The sequence below is a fragment of the Bubalus kerabau genome, chromosome 15 (assembly GCF_029407905.1).
Source record: "Bubalus kerabau isolate K-KA32 ecotype Philippines breed swamp buffalo chromosome 15, PCC_UOA_SB_1v2, whole genome shotgun sequence".
NCBI classification, from domain to species: domain Eukaryota; kingdom Metazoa; phylum Chordata; class Mammalia; order Artiodactyla; family Bovidae; genus Bubalus; species Bubalus kerabau.
Genome location: NC_073638.1, coordinates 35366604 through 35382323, shown reverse-complemented (window position 1 = coordinate 35382323; position 15720 = coordinate 35366604). Strand labels below are relative to the sequence as shown.

At 34.4% G+C, this 15720-nt stretch overlaps 1 protein-coding gene across 6 annotated transcripts in view; it reads right to left on the bottom strand.

Annotated features, from left to right (window-relative positions):
- The window catches only part of PIK3C2A (phosphatidylinositol-4-phosphate 3-kinase catalytic subunit type 2 alpha), a 109577-nt gene that overhangs the window by 4547 nt on the left and 89310 nt on the right, over positions 1 to 15720 (bottom strand). For all 6 annotated transcript variants that reach the window (XM_055548468.1, XM_055548464.1, XM_055548465.1 and 3 more), the window contains 11 exons: positions 14149 to 14253; positions 13276 to 13368; positions 11724 to 11853; positions 9615 to 9751; positions 6572 to 6741; positions 5674 to 5830; positions 4887 to 4996; positions 2747 to 2954; positions 1439 to 1563; positions 300 to 417; positions 138 to 210 (listed from right to left, as the gene is read on the bottom strand). In XM_055548468.1, the coding sequence (XP_055404443.1) occupies positions 138 to 210; positions 300 to 417; positions 1439 to 1563; positions 2747 to 2954; positions 4887 to 4996; positions 5674 to 5830; positions 6572 to 6741; positions 9615 to 9751; positions 11724 to 11853; positions 13276 to 13368; positions 14149 to 14253 (1426 nt within the window). The remainder of the gene's footprint in view (positions 1 to 137; positions 211 to 299; positions 418 to 1438; positions 1564 to 2746; positions 2955 to 4886; positions 4997 to 5673; positions 5831 to 6571; positions 6742 to 9614; positions 9752 to 11723; positions 11854 to 13275; positions 13369 to 14148; positions 14254 to 15720) is intronic.

Below are 15720 nucleotides of genomic sequence, written 5' to 3'. Positions count from 1 at the left end.
ACATGTTGGAGAAAATCTCATTCTCACTGGTTATAGATAGTAACCCCACTGTCACTCCGCCACATCCACAGAGAAGTTACAGGCTTGCAGGTCACAGGGGAGCCATGAAGTATCAATAAAGAAAAAAACAATCTCACCAGCAGATCTAGCTATTCCTTCAGCTTTCTCATCACGAAGTAAAGGGTGGAAAAAGGTACAAACAAGATCACACTAAAGTGGAAGAGAAGAAAGATTCATTAATTTAAATATTATGCAGCACACAAAAAAGTATGTTATTATTTTTCAGTTAGGATAGTCACCTCTGCTACATCCGTTGACGCACTCATCAAACTCTGTAAATAATTGTTTAATTCAATTTTTCTCTTGGCTGCTACGTCTTTTACGTGTGTTCGCCCTAGAACCATTCTATTAGGAAAGCTACAAAAGAAAGACAAAAAGAAGTGGGATTTAAGTAATTTCATTTGGGAGTATTTATAGAATCAACACTCAGAAATACTCTTTTATACACTGAAATAGAAAATGGAGCCTTAATTCACTATGCTGCTGCTGCTGCTGCTGCTAAGTCGCTTCAGTCATGTCTGACTCTGTGCGACCCCATAGACGGCAACCCACCAGGCTCCCCCGGCCCTGGGATTCTCCAGGCAAGAACACTGGAGTGGGTTGCCATTTATTTTTTGATTTCTTTTCTAAGTACTGGAGATGAAACAGTTCAAGTATACATCATCCTTTTATGACCTTGGTACAAAAGGAATATTGTTAATACACTATATTTATTACTTATTTCCTACTTATTTCTTCTCAAGATTAACCACTCACAAATATGCAGATCTTATCCTCCAAAACAACCATTATTCAATAATCACAGCTATTGTAGGTATCAGTAAAATCCACAAATGCCACAGAGCTCAAATCATCTTAACTGCTAATTTTGGTGGCAACAGAAAAATGACACTGCACATGGAAATAAACTCATACCCACTTTTCTGCCTCCTTACTTTTGAAATCTAGTCTGAGAAGAATGTGAGTAATTCAACACAGGAATTTACTGGTCATTACCTACATTAAAAACTGAAGGTTTCCAAAGGGCATCAAAAACAAACCTAAACACTATCATTTTGATTACTGCAGTGTCTCAATTTCTTGTTTTTCAGAGAAGCTCAGTATGACCACAATAATTATTCCTGCAGTGCTTTAGAAAGCTAGAAAATCCCATATTTTAAGATCGTGATCATTTATTCATTCAAGAAAAACTTAGTTCCTTGTTTATGTCTCGTACGTATTAGGCTCTTGTGATACCAAGGAATATTAGTCACACACAGTCCATAGTCACACATAGTCCATTTTACAATAACTTAACACAAAGCTTTTGACCTGTACTTGGTAATAAAGCAACTGTTTCCTATTAAAACAACATTAATGAACAAGAATGAGAACATACCCTGGTAACTTCCAAAGTGGAAAAATAATACTGAGCTTATTGTGAAGTTCCTGAAACTCATCAAATGTTCGGAACACAAATGATGGCTCAAGCTGTCCATCTCTCAAAATTCGGACTACATAAATCTGAAAGGAAATCACATCCCAAACACATTAAATTTATAATATAACCTTTCTTGATAGAAAATTTTCAGCTTGATCATCATATGTACCAAAGGGGTCTTCACTTTGTAATATGTATGTCACAATAGGAAATAACAAATATAAAAACCAATGTATTTAATTACCTTCTAAGAGTATCTTTTACTATTGTCTAAGATAAATAAGAATTGGAACGTGAAAGGCATTCTATTTCTCGGATTAAATAAATGTACTTTCCAAATTTATAAGTGCAGTGCATTTTCAATGAAAATATTAGCAAGTAAATTCATTAAGGGTTAGCAAAGGAGACGGCAAAACACAGCGTGACAGGGAGATGGGGAAAACCTGTTTTACTTGATATTTAAACTGCATTATAACATACTTTACAGAGTAAAATACTGGTGCACAGAGTCATTTATATCTACAGATGACCAGAAATAATTCATGGATATAACTCAGTATATTTAAATAAGGTATTATAAATCATTGGGGGAAACAATGAATTATTCAATTAAATGGTCCCCTAAAATATTCTGTGAACATATAAAACTTTACTAATAACAGCTGAAAATCAAAATACTAGTGAAGTCACTTTCTAAGCTCTATCAATTTGTCAAAAATTTAAAGACTGACAGTACTGTAAATATTATCCAGCAAAAATATTAGCACAAAAATAACAGCAAAAAAGATAGTAATGCTATACTATTGAAGGGGGAAAAAAGCACACTGAAAGATTCTGTTTTGTTCAAAAAACAAACTTTATGTGCATATGTTATAATACTTCATCCCTAGAGAGTGGAATGAGAACTTAGATTTTTAATTTATATACGTCTATATTGGCTGAGTTTTTTACACTGAGCAAGCTTTACCTTTGAAATTAAGAACAAATTGAAGATAAGGAGAAAAGTAAAATAGCATCACCCTTTCAGTCTTGTCTCTGAAAAGAAGAGTAACATTGGTCCCTCATGGTTTTGGAGCAAATTTACCAAGAAATAAACACCAAAAACCAGTTTAGGGATGCTCCAAGTACATTTAGGGGTTTGGGACCATCCATGGAAGAAAGAAGTATGAAAAGAACAAATGCTTGAACTTCAGCAGAGTCAGTGAAGGAAGTAGGAGAGAACAAGACTGCATGCATGAGTCTCTACTGATACCAAACCAAACTTACGTAATGTTTATCTGGGTTGTATTTCTTATGATAAGTGAAAACAGAAACTTCTTTGATTCGACCATCTTGTCTAAAGGAGTATGTTTTGGGTGAAAATGAAAGGATCGGCTCATCATTGGAAGGAAGACCAGAAAAACGCAACTGAGCAAGGTTATGAATGAAGAAGTTAAACTTTGTGGCAATGCTTCCCAAACTTGATTCAATCAGTCTACAAAATAAAATGTGTTAACACACTGAGAAAACATTCTCATTTAAATAAACAATTCCATTCCTTTTAAAAATAGTAAGTAGATTCTCACTTTGTCAGGATTCCCTTTGCCCCATAGGCCAAAAACCTGTTACAATGTATCTCACCCCAACAAAAATACTTTAGCACAGGAAAGTCTCCATTCCATCCCATCCCACTATCTCTAAGAAATGATGCTTGGATTTCTTAAGCTCTGTGGGGTCCAATACTAATTTTAAAAGCTATTAGGGAGCGAAGATGATGGTTCATTTTATTCACTTTAATAAATATGGAAGGCAGCAACTAAACAGACATACAAGAAAGCAACCAAAGTAATCCAAAATTCCAAAACCCCATTCTATCAAATAGTTGACTAGTAGAATCTGGTATCTTATTCCTTCTTCAGAAAGTTATCATTTCTCTCAGTTGGAAAAAGAAGTTTTGACAAGATGCAGAGTTTGGTGGGGATAAATTTGGAAGGCAGGCCTGAATAAATCATTTTAGACAAGCAAAGGAAAACAGAATTAATGAATACACAAAGAAACAGTGTCAAAAGAAACTCTCTTGTGTGAGGGAACCTCACACGAAAGAGTTTGTCCTTGTTATGGACTGAATGTTTGTGTCCCCCAAAATTCATATGCTAAAGCCCCAACTCCATAGGGCCTTTATGGAGACAGTGTCCTTATTACAATGACTTTCTTCCTCCTTTCTCTTCTCCTCCCTCCTCCATGAGAGGGAACAGCGAGAAGGCAGTCAGTGATCTTCAAGCTTGAATCCTCACCAGGAAGCAAACTGGCTAGCACCTTGATCTTGGACTTCCCAGCCTCCAGAACGATGAGAAGATTCATTTCCTTTGTTTAAGTCCCCTGTCTATGGTATACGGTATATTAGTATGGCAGGCCAACTGACTAACACTTAATGCCTGCTTTACAGTTTGGCCCAGGGGAGCCAACAAGTCTCAATAAACAAAACAAAACTCATCAATACCTAAATTATCAGCATTAGTCTGGAAGGCTATACAAAAGTCAGCTTCCTTCAATTCAACTCAGCCCAGACTCATGAGACTAGGGAAGTCCAGCCCAGTGTATGCTACTTCTTCTCCACTGAGAGGAAGAAGGCAAGAGAAAAAGGAAAGAAAAGAACATGAGCCTATGTGCTCCTTCTTCCCTTTTGTGGCATTTAATGAGGAGGTACCACCAGTCTGTGACCAACCTGGTCACCAGACATGTAGAACATATTTGCCTACAGGAAGATTTTCTTTAAAAGTAATAATCACAAGTTCAAATGCCAGTCACTGGAATATGTGTTTCAAGCATTACATCATGTAATAACAATTTAACAGCAGTGTCCCAGAGGTCACTGTTTTAAGCACTTACGGTACCTATGAAAATTGTTATGGCAGAATCCTAAAAGATATAGTGGTATAGGTATCATTTTAGGAAAAACCCTTGTATTCAGCACTGTAGAAAAAATGTTTTGCAAAAACTGTTCATAAATGGAATGTTTAGAATTAAAATCATATATATTCTAAATGTAAGATCATATTTTGAGATAAATAATCTGGGGGTGGCGGGGGAGGGGGGGGTGCACACTGTATGTCTTGCAAAATCTTAGTTCATTGAACAGGGATTGAAACCAGGTCACCACAATGAAAGCACTGAGTCCTAACCACGGGACCACCAGGCAATTTCCAAAACAAAGGATTTTTTAAAGTGCTATTGCCAATCCTTCACATTTATTCAGTAAATAAACTTTTGAAACAAGCTTTTGATAAACCTACTACTTGCTTATTGTAAATCATAATTTTTTCTTGTTAAGTCAGAATTTTGATATATAGCATTTGTTTAAACCAAGGAAAACAAATCAAAGCTAAACAGGGTGTGTCTTCTCTAATATACTTAAAATATACCTTACCTAGTAAAGAAAATTGTAGCTTCTGCATCTGTAGTTTGGGGCTGAAGTGCATCTCTAACATATTTCAAATCCTGAGTACTTGTAAGTTCTGGTAACCCTGAAGGAATCATCTATATAAAGGAAAAAGAGCTTGTGACTCAAATTTTTTACAAGTCTGTTCTGCACCCCTCCCTAAAAGCTGGCCTAGTAATCAGAAAAAAAGCAAATAAATGACTCAGAGTTTTGAGGAGTTTGTTAGTATTTTAGGGACCTAAATCTCTCAGAAATAAGAAAAGTCTTGGCCAAGGAGGTCAACTGTTGGAAGTCACAGTCTATGGAATAAAAACTGTGAAATCCAAACCCTCTGTGTAGTCTTTCATTTCTATATCAATTTCAGTCACAATAATCATAGGGTTTTTTTTTTGGATTGTTCTCAATATACATCCAAAAAAACACAGAAATCTTAAGAGCACAGCTTAATAAATATCCAAAATCTGAACATATACAGGTAAAGACAAAAAATATTCACCAGCATCCCATATGACACTCGCAGGGTCCCTTTCAGATACTATTACTGCTCATCCCCAGGGTATCCACTTGAGGGTCTTTTTTTTAATTGCATGGACATATAAATGGTGTCTGGCATATTTCACATGGCAACATTTTAAAATATTTCAGTAGTAATATACCTGACATTTAAAACCAGAATAAATTTTATTCCAAAAATCACATAATATCTATCTTTAGATACTGAAACATGGAAGAATTGATACAAAATTAATTAAATGCTTGTAAATAACAGAGTTACCAGTGAAAGGAGGTTAAGAAAGAGGTTTGTTTGCTTTCTTATCAAGTTGTAGGCTTGACAGCAGAGGTCCACAAACAATTGGAAACGAATTGTGGGCTTTTCACCCCCATTAATGACATATGCCATGTCAGAGGTCAGCACAAAAGGAGCCCGATCCCTATTTTAAAAGTACAAAAAAAAGAAAAGAAAGTATACACAAAGTATTATTTACAGAAGATATGCAAGTAAGTGCTATTGCTATTACATAGTTACTGAACTAAGGCTACCTGAGCCATAGCAATTTCTAACTGGGTAACTTAATATCAGGAAGTTCTGAATTTACATAATTCTAAACAACTCACATTTCAAGAAAAGCCATCATATAATCTCATTATTTGGGTAGAATTTATATATGATATTTTCCAAGGTGATTATCAGTCTACACACAACCAGAGATCAAACAGTACATACAAATGAATACAGAGAAAACTTTTCTATTTGTTGCCATTGTACAATTGGGAACATTTCTAATAAGTACCCTAACTAGATAAGACAAAATACACCTTAATTCATTTCAACAAAGGTTACACACACATACACATTCTTCTCTACCACATGTAAACTCATCTTTTAAAGCCTTTTTCATCCCTAGTTATGCTAAAAGGGAGCAACAAGGCAAAGAACAGCAAGAAAATTTTTTTAAAACTGAAGTTTAGTTGATATAAAATATTATGTTACATGTATAAAGTGACTGACAATTTTTAAAGATTCTCCATTTATAGTTCTAAAATATTGGCTGTATTTCGTATGTTGTACAATATATCCTTGTAGCTTATTTTATATGGTAATAGTTTGGGACATTAATTTGTGAAGTAGGAAGTGCCTCTATTTTCTTTAGCAATAATAACAATAGTAGTACCTTTTGAAGCTACCAAACATCTGGGCGTGGCCCAAAAACTTTCCAAAGTCGATATGAAACATGTGTCCTGTGCTTCGAAGCATTATATTGTCATTGTGTCGATCACAGATGCCTAAAACATAGGTGGCTACACAGCATCCAGCACAAGAATAGATAAAATTCTCAGAAGCCTATAATAAAGATAAATTATCTTAGGAAAGATAAAATTATCTTAGGAAGGAAAAATAAAGGGAAAATAAAATTATCTTAGGAAAAAGATTATTTTTAAAGGAGGCAGAGTTACCAAGATTAAAGTAATTTACCACTCATTGAAAACACAATTCTATTCTTTCTCAATAGTTTGTGAACTGGGTTTTGGTAACAGATACCAGTTTTTCAAAAGTAAACACCCTTCTAAGAGTTATTGCCCCTTCTGTCTAGCTTTTGTTTCTCAGCAGGTAGAGATTCTGCCAGTCTCTACTTAGGGTATAATTTGCCTTTGAACATCTTTTAAGCATCATGTTTGTGGAACCCTGCCCTTCACAGACTCTGCTCCTTACCACAAGCTGTTTAACACTGGGACAAAGATTAATCTAAATAAAGGAATTTTTTTTTTCCTTTTTTGGCTTGTAGGAATGGCATGTGTAAAGAAAGTAAGCTTATATCTTTAAACATCTAATAATATGATGAGTGTGTTTTGTCATCCATTTAGTGACTATGTGTCATCATCAAGTTTCTCAAAGCTGGAAGAACTTTCATTTTAGCCCTGCCTGTTCTAGGGATTAAATTAATAATATAATATCACATAGAAGGATACAATTGTATACAATGCATATTTTAATGTAAAGCACATGTTGTTGTTCAATCTCTTTGCGACCTCATAGAATGCAGCACATCCCACTCCTTTGTCCTCCACTATCTCCCAGAGTTTGCTAAAATTCATATCCATTGAGTCAGTGGTACTAATCTAACCATCGCATCCTCTGCTGCCCCCTTCTCCTTTGCCTCCAGTCTTTCCCAGCATCAGGGTCTTTTCCAATGAGTTGGCTCTTCACATCAGGTGGCCAAAGTATTGGAGCTTCAGCTTCAGCATCAGTCCTTCCAATGAATACTCAGGATTGATTTCCTTCAGGATTGACTGGTTTGATCTCTGTGCAGTCCAAGGAACTCTCAAGAATCTTCTCTAGCTTCACAATTTGAAAGCATTAATTCTTTGGCACTCGGACTTCTTTATAGTCCAACTCTCAAATCTATACATGGTTACTGGAAAAACCATAGCTTTGAGTATATGAACATTGGTGGGAAAAGTGATGTGATTAAAAGTGATTAAAAAGCTTTTTAATATGCTGCCAAGGTTTGTCATAGCTTTCCTTCCAAGGAGCAAGCATCTTTTAATTTCCTGGCTGCAATCACAACCCGAGTGATTTTGGAGCCCAAGAAAATAAAATCTGTCACTGCTTCCACTTTTTTCCCTTCTATTTGCCATGAAGTGATGGGACCAGATATCATGATCTTAGTTTTATTAATGTTGAGTTAAAAGCACATGCATTTATTCTCAAGACACCACATTTCTGTGTGAAAGTCATAAGGCTCCACATGTTCATGGGATTAATTTTATTCCATAACTCCCTAGAAATTATTAGTGGTGATGATGATGATGATGATGATGATGATAAGAGCATATGTTTACACAGCACTTATCACAAACCAGGCACTGCACTAGTCTCTCTCTACATACACACACATACTATTTACATTAATGTAAATAGTATTTAGATCATTCTTTTTTTATAAGATTTTAAATGAATTCAATATGACATATACACACACATGCATATAAATGTGTGTATGTGTGTATATGTACATATTAAATTCATTTAAAATTTTACAATAGTGATGTAAATACTACTAATCTTGCCATTTACACATGAGGGAAACTGAAGAAAACAGAAATTATCTATCTGCCCAGGATTACATCACTGTTAAGTGGCAGAGTCAAGATTTAAACCCAGGCAATTAGATTCCACTGTGTTATATTCCCTCTTACTAAGCAAAGCACATAAAAGAGTCAAGTGCATAAAATCCACTTAAAATATGGACAGGGGAGTCTGGCATGCTGCAGTCCACAGAGTCGAAGAGAGTCGGACATGACTTAGTGATTGAACAACAACTTGACAATTATTTTGTGTCAACTTATCCAGAATCACAGAGCTAGTATTACTATAAATAAACACTGGCTTCTTGTCCCAAACTACAAGAGAGAGCTCTTAAATACTGTAAAGACCAACAGAGGACAAGATTTCTGTACTTTACTTTCATAGGGTCAACAGGTAGCATTGGTAGCAACAGGTAGCATTTGTACATATCTATCTGCAAATGTAATATATTAATGATTTGACATAAACTAGGATCTCATTAAAACTGAGATCTGTATCACCATTGAAAGTCTTCTTGAGTCTTCCTTAGACCAATTTAGGATTATTAGAAGCCTTATGTGCTAAGAGATTTCCCTTTCCTATTATGTAATTCAAAAGTATACTAAACAAAAACTTGATGCCTCCTACAGGAAGAATATCAATTATAGAATTTATTCTATGTAGTGCTTTACATATATTAATTCATTTAATTTTCACAATTATATTATACATTATTTTTTACAGTCATAATATATACTATACTGTTTTATAGTAAAGATCACTGAAGCACAAGAGGTTAAGTTAACCTATCCTTACAGTTCGTGAGTGACTTGGGACCTGAATTCAAGCTCAGAGAGCTTGAATCTTCTACTTTTACAATCATCTTCTATTATCATATTTTCATGAAATACAACAGTCTGGGTTCTAAAAATACCTCTGGTTTTGCTGGCCTCTAAATATATGTTTGGAGTTTTTTTCTTTTTTTGTAATTTAGCATTGGTTTCACTCAGATCCTTGCCATTAAAAGCATTCTGTTTTTTATTCTTTTCTTTACTTGGAGAAAAATGCTGTTTTCACAACTTAAAACTGAATGACTAGTCACAAGAGCTGGAAAATGAAAGTACTTGAGATGGAGACTAGTTAATTACCTTTTCATATTCCTCTTCAGAAGGATTGTATTTCCTCAGCCACTCAGCAAGTGGTTTATCTTTAAAGGATCCAGTCACACCATATTCCACTTGGATTTTCCTGAGGGTATCTGAAGCAGGAACTAGCTCCACCATGCCTTTAGCAACAAAACATTAAGACATGTGAAAATGTGTCCCTGCAAATGAACAGCTTTCAATGTTTGACATAAGATACCAGCTTAGAATAATCATTTTTAAAAAATCAACTCTGGCAGCCCATACAAGAAAGTTTGAGCAATCAAAATTATCAATATAAAAACCAATTTTATTTTCAGAAGTACCCAAGATATAAAACTGAATTTGACTATTTGAGACTTTGTATAATCATGTGCTACCCCCACAGAGTAACAATTTTAATTACAAACTAGGTAAAACTGATTCCACTAATAAAGCTACTTATAAGATACATGCTGTCCCATTTCAGCACAAAAGAACCTTCTCTATAGCATGTATCTGGGCAATGTAAGAGTGTTTCAGAGTATAGGAGGCCCTTTCAAAGGGAAGAACAGATTAAGATGGTCTTTGTGATGTGTATGAGTCTCAGGTTACATGTTTTCTCTTCCTTACTGAAATGTAAATGCTGTACTTATGTAGAAAAGTTTTTAAACACAAATCCACATAGAGAACTGTACCTTTTGTGTTTAAAAGAAAGACTATTATGCATGTTGGAACATATACAAAGTAGTCTCAGAAAGACAATTCCCCAGTGGTCCAGTTTCACTGCTGGGGTCACAAGTTCAATTCCTAGTCAGGGAACTAAGATTCCTGCATGCTGGGCGATATGGCAAAAAAAAATAAAAAATAAAAAAAAAGTAGTCTCAGAAAGCTATGTAAATGGTTATATTTTGGGGCCAGGCTGCCAAGGAGGTGTGGGTGAAAACTAAGATTTAGACTCCAATTTATTCTATTACAGGCTATATGGGTATTTTACTGTATGTGTATACAGAATAAAAGATACAGATACAGAGACCTGCTTTGAAGAAAGGACTAGAAATAACAAAGAAGGCTAAGGCCTCCAGGCCAGTCCAAAAGAAGGCATTCAAAAGAAAGCACTCAGGGCTAGGTTATAACCCCAGTAGTCTAGTCACACATGGCAGAGTGAATTCATTTGAATCTTTTATGTTGCTTAATTACATCATCTGATTTATAGTTCACAGTGACATCCTTTTTCAATGAATACCTGTATCCTGATTTTATGAGTATGATTAGTCAAATTTTTAATATACATACAAATTTCTAATTTCTTTATCAAATATACACACATACAAACTACTATGTACAAAACAATGGATAAAAGTTCATAACGATACAAAGTACAATTATCCTCTAAGGGAACTTAAAATGAATCCAGCAGAGAAGACACAATGTCTGGTAAGTATCAAAGACAACTGCTGAACCTGGAGAAGGGAGGATTACTATACACTGATTATTATAGGCTAAGGTGCTTGTTAAAAACTTCAGGTTTTAACCATGTGAATGTGGTTTCTTCATTTGAAAAATAAGGACACTGAAAGATAACACAAATAAAAAGCTTTACCACAAGGCAAGGCACAAGGTAAGCACTCAACCATCAGTTAGAAACAACATAAAAGGGAGGAAGTTCACTGCCTACAAAATTTCACAGAAATCCATAAGAGAGAAGAGTTCAACTATATGAAATAAGTATGGTGACAGAAAAACTAATCCAAGCAAATGACAGGCTCTTATTGAGCAATCTCTCTTGATAAAGTGACTTCTATTTTATAAGATGTACTGTCTTGCAAGATTAGGGCTACTCATTGAGTTATTATTGAATATCAGCAAGAATTCTTAAATTGACTTGATTGCCCCTTTTTTGAGGAATTATTCTGACCAGGGATCAAGCCTGTGCCCGCTGTAGAGGAAAGGCAGAGTCTTAAGCACTGGACCATGGGGGAAGTCTCTGACCTGATTTCCTTTTGATAAGATAAAGTCTGTACATTCTAATATGGTTGAGATCACAGACCAGCATCAGGACTGTTAGAGCATGAACACTCTGAGCATTATTCAAGGGAAAAAAAAAAAAAAAAAGACTACATCTAACCGGTTTACCTCGATCTCTGCCAGTTGAGAGACATTTGAAAATTACCATCCTCAGATCTAGTCCTTCTTTAAGCCAGATCTTGTCCATAATCTTTATCATTTGTAAAGCTAACATATCTTGCCGAAGATCTTCACCAACCTTGAAATCAAGGAAACAAAATGAAACTTGTACATTTCCAAAAGCCTTAATAGATGACATATAAAAAAGGGGGGGAGGAGTGGGGAGAAGGGAATAGAGAAAAGAGTAAAGAATGAGATAAACTGAACCACTTTTTTATTCTTCTGCAGCATCCCAGAGAAAGTTACTTAACTTCTTTACGTCTCGATTTCCTGATCTGTACACTTTAAAAGACTAGGTTTTACAGTGTGAGTATAATATTCAATTTTTTAAAAGGGCAATATGGGTGATCTTTTTGATGATCAAAATATTTCATATCTTAACTGTATCGATGTCAACATCCTAACTGCAATATTGTACAAGATAATATCATTGTGTAGAGGGTACACAGGATTTCTGTGTAATTTCTTAAAGTGAACTACGAATCTACAATGATCAGTTTACTTTAACTTTAAAAAAAAAGTTAGCTCTCCAAAACTGAATTCCAACTGGAATTACATTAAGTTTTCATTTTCTTCTTAAATTAGATAAAATAACTTTAAAACACATAATGATAAATACATTTTTGAGATGAGCCAAGAAAATTATGGGGGGGAAAAAAAGAGGTAATTTGCCTTAAAAAAAATTACAACATACAAAATTACTGTATTCAAAAAGATGAGACTGTTTTAGGAAAAGGCAAAGACATCAGTAAAATAAAATGGAGTCCAAAACCAGATCTGAGTATATGGGAACTTGCTATATGTATCAAAGGTAGTTGACTAATCAAACTCATTGAATTAACTAAATCTCTACATTCTTTCCTAAAAATAATACTAACTGTGATTGCAACAAAGAAAACTTTGATTGCTAATACATGTGTGTGCATGCTAGTTGTGTCTATCTGACTCTTTGTGATCCAATGGACTGTAGCCTGCCAGGCTCCTCTGTCCATTGAACTTTCCAGGCAAGAATACTGAGTGGGTTGCCATTTCCTTGTCTAGGGGATCTTCCTGACCCAGGGATTGAACCATGTCTCTTAAGTCTCCTGCACTGGCAGGACGATTCTTTACTACTGCCCCTTTACCATGCACCTGGAAGCTCTGACTGGTAACAGATTCCCACAGGTAAGTTACATGTTTTCAAGAACAGTGCCAGTTCATAGTTTTGCAATTTTACTCTGCCCATCTCTAGAGTGTACCATTTACATCATAGTCTGGGTGAAAGGCACTACCTGGAGCTGTGATATACTTAACTAGCAGAAGATGGCCATATGCAGCAGCTCTACCCCCAGAGTTGCACTTGTTCCCAAATCCATTTGCAAACAGTTTATAGCAGTAATAATTTTTGACAGTTATTCAATTTCATTTAACACTAAATAAAATTACTTTTGCAATTCTGAAAAAGGAATTGAGAAAAGAATTTTTAAATTACAAACAAACAAAGTCACCTTATTCTGCTCACCTTAAACATGACATTAATTTCTTCCCCCATTGGATCAGCATTCACCATTGTGACTTTCAAGGGCACAGCATTAGAACTGAAGAAGGAACATGACTACAAATACAATATGTTAAGCATTAAAATGATAATACTAAAATAAAAATAAACTGAACAAATTCATTAGCAGACATCAAATTTAAAATTAAACTGGTTAAAAAAACTAATTTAAGACTGTGAGAGTAATTTAAAGAAAACAATAAACAAAATCCAAAGGGAAAATGTAATCCCTGCTACACCCACCTTCAGTGACATAATTACACAACCCTGTCACCCACTGTTATAGTCCAATGAAGAGTAGCCATATGTCAACTTAAAAAAAAATTAAACCTGAGACTCCTTTCAAAATAACAGACTCTAATGGATGAATTAACTGGTTGCTTTTGCTGAACTCATGTTAGAGAAAAATCCACTATTTGTATTATTATTAGCCCAATTAAAAATACAATTACTCAATTTTGATATTACAACTACTTTTTAATGACTCTAAAAAGTGTTATAAACCTTTGAAGAGTCCACGTGGCCATTCACAAGGAAGGTAAAAAACTGCCTACCTGTGGCTAGGGAGTTTTACCACTGGAATTATAACATATGCAACTATTATACCATAGCAAAAAATAATTTATTTCAAGTCAATAAATAATTTCATTCTGTTTTGTTCAGGAATGGTAATTAGATAAGCATATACTGAGATAAAAACAGATCTTACACAAACACACAACCAGAAGTACTTATAACCAACCCACGCACTGCATTTGCCTTAAGCATACCTGCCCACCTGCCTTTTTATTACACAATATTTGAAAAGGTAATATGAACTAAAGTGTTTTATGTCACCTTAATATTTAATTCTTTTGCCACAAGACTTGGATTGAGAGGAAGACGGCATTTACTTCTTAGAAAAAAGGACTGTACTCGTTCCATACTCCTTTGGAGGACAACCTAGTTAAAGAAGTTGATATTGTAAGTACATAATGAAAATGAAGACCTATTTTTCAGACACCAAAAACATGACGTGGACCCAATTTTTTAAATGCCCAACTGTCATGCCATCAAAAACAACTGTTGCTAAAGAAAGTTAATTTTACTATAAAAATAAAATTTACAGCAAAGACTATAAACATAAGGGGGAAGTACATATGCTCATATTTAACATATTCATTAATACTGACAGTCAAATAAACAAACAGAAATTAAATAATAACGAGATACCAATTTTTATCTAATAGATGAAAAATTTAAGATAACATCCAGCGCTGGCAACAGGGTCAGAAATAGATATGTTCATAATCTATTGGTGGGGAGTGGGGTCTTCACTGGTTAAGTTTTGTTTTTGATATTGCAATTTAATATAAACTATTATAACTGAAAATGTATATAGCTCTTGACTGAATTATTTCATCTGTAGGATTATCCTATAAAGGAATACCAGCAAAGGGACAAACACTTACACATTCAAGTTCATCACAGAACTGTTCAGGAAAAGAAAAAATGTATAAACAACCTGCATAGATGTAATGGTTCATAATTTATGCTACCATACCTTGTAATACTATGTTCTCATTAAGAAACAAAAAGTATAGTTGTATGTACTGACATGAATTCTCCAAGTTAAAAAAAAAAGCAATTTACAAATAAAAAAAAACATCATTGCTAAAAGAAATTAAAGATCAAAGATATCCCACGTTCATGAACTTTTAGACTTCTTAATTACTAAGATTGTGATATTTCCCAAATATTTATCTACAAATTTAACACAATCTTTATCAAAACTCCAACTGCTCTTTTTGCAGAAATTGGAAGGCTGATACTAAAATTCATATAGCATTATAAGGGACTTCCAAACAGCCAAACAATCTTGAAAAAGAAAAAGTTGGAGGACTCACACTTTCTGATTTCAAAACCTGCTACAAAGCTATGTAATGAAAAAAGTATAGTGTGAAGACAGACATATAGATCAATGGAACAGAACTGAGAGTCCAGAAATAAATCCATACAACTATGGTCAACTGATTTTCAATTAGGGTGCTGAGTTTATTCAATAGGAAAGAACAGTTCCTTTAGCAGATGGTGCAGCAACACCTGGATAACCACATGTAAAAGAATGAAGTTGGGAAGCTCGGATCATAGAACAAAGCAAACAAGCAACAACAAAATAACCTCAAAATGGATCAAAGACTTTTAAAAAGTGAACCTATAAAACTCCTAGAAAACATAAGTGTACATCATTGTGACCTTGGATTTGACAATGAATTCTTAGATAGGACAAGAACAAGTAAAATAACAAGCAATAAAAGAAAAAAAAAGTTAGATTTCATAAAATTAAAATCTTCTGTGCATCAAAGTACATTATGAAGGAAATAAAAATACACAAGATGGGAGAAAACATTTACAAACAGTATATTTGAG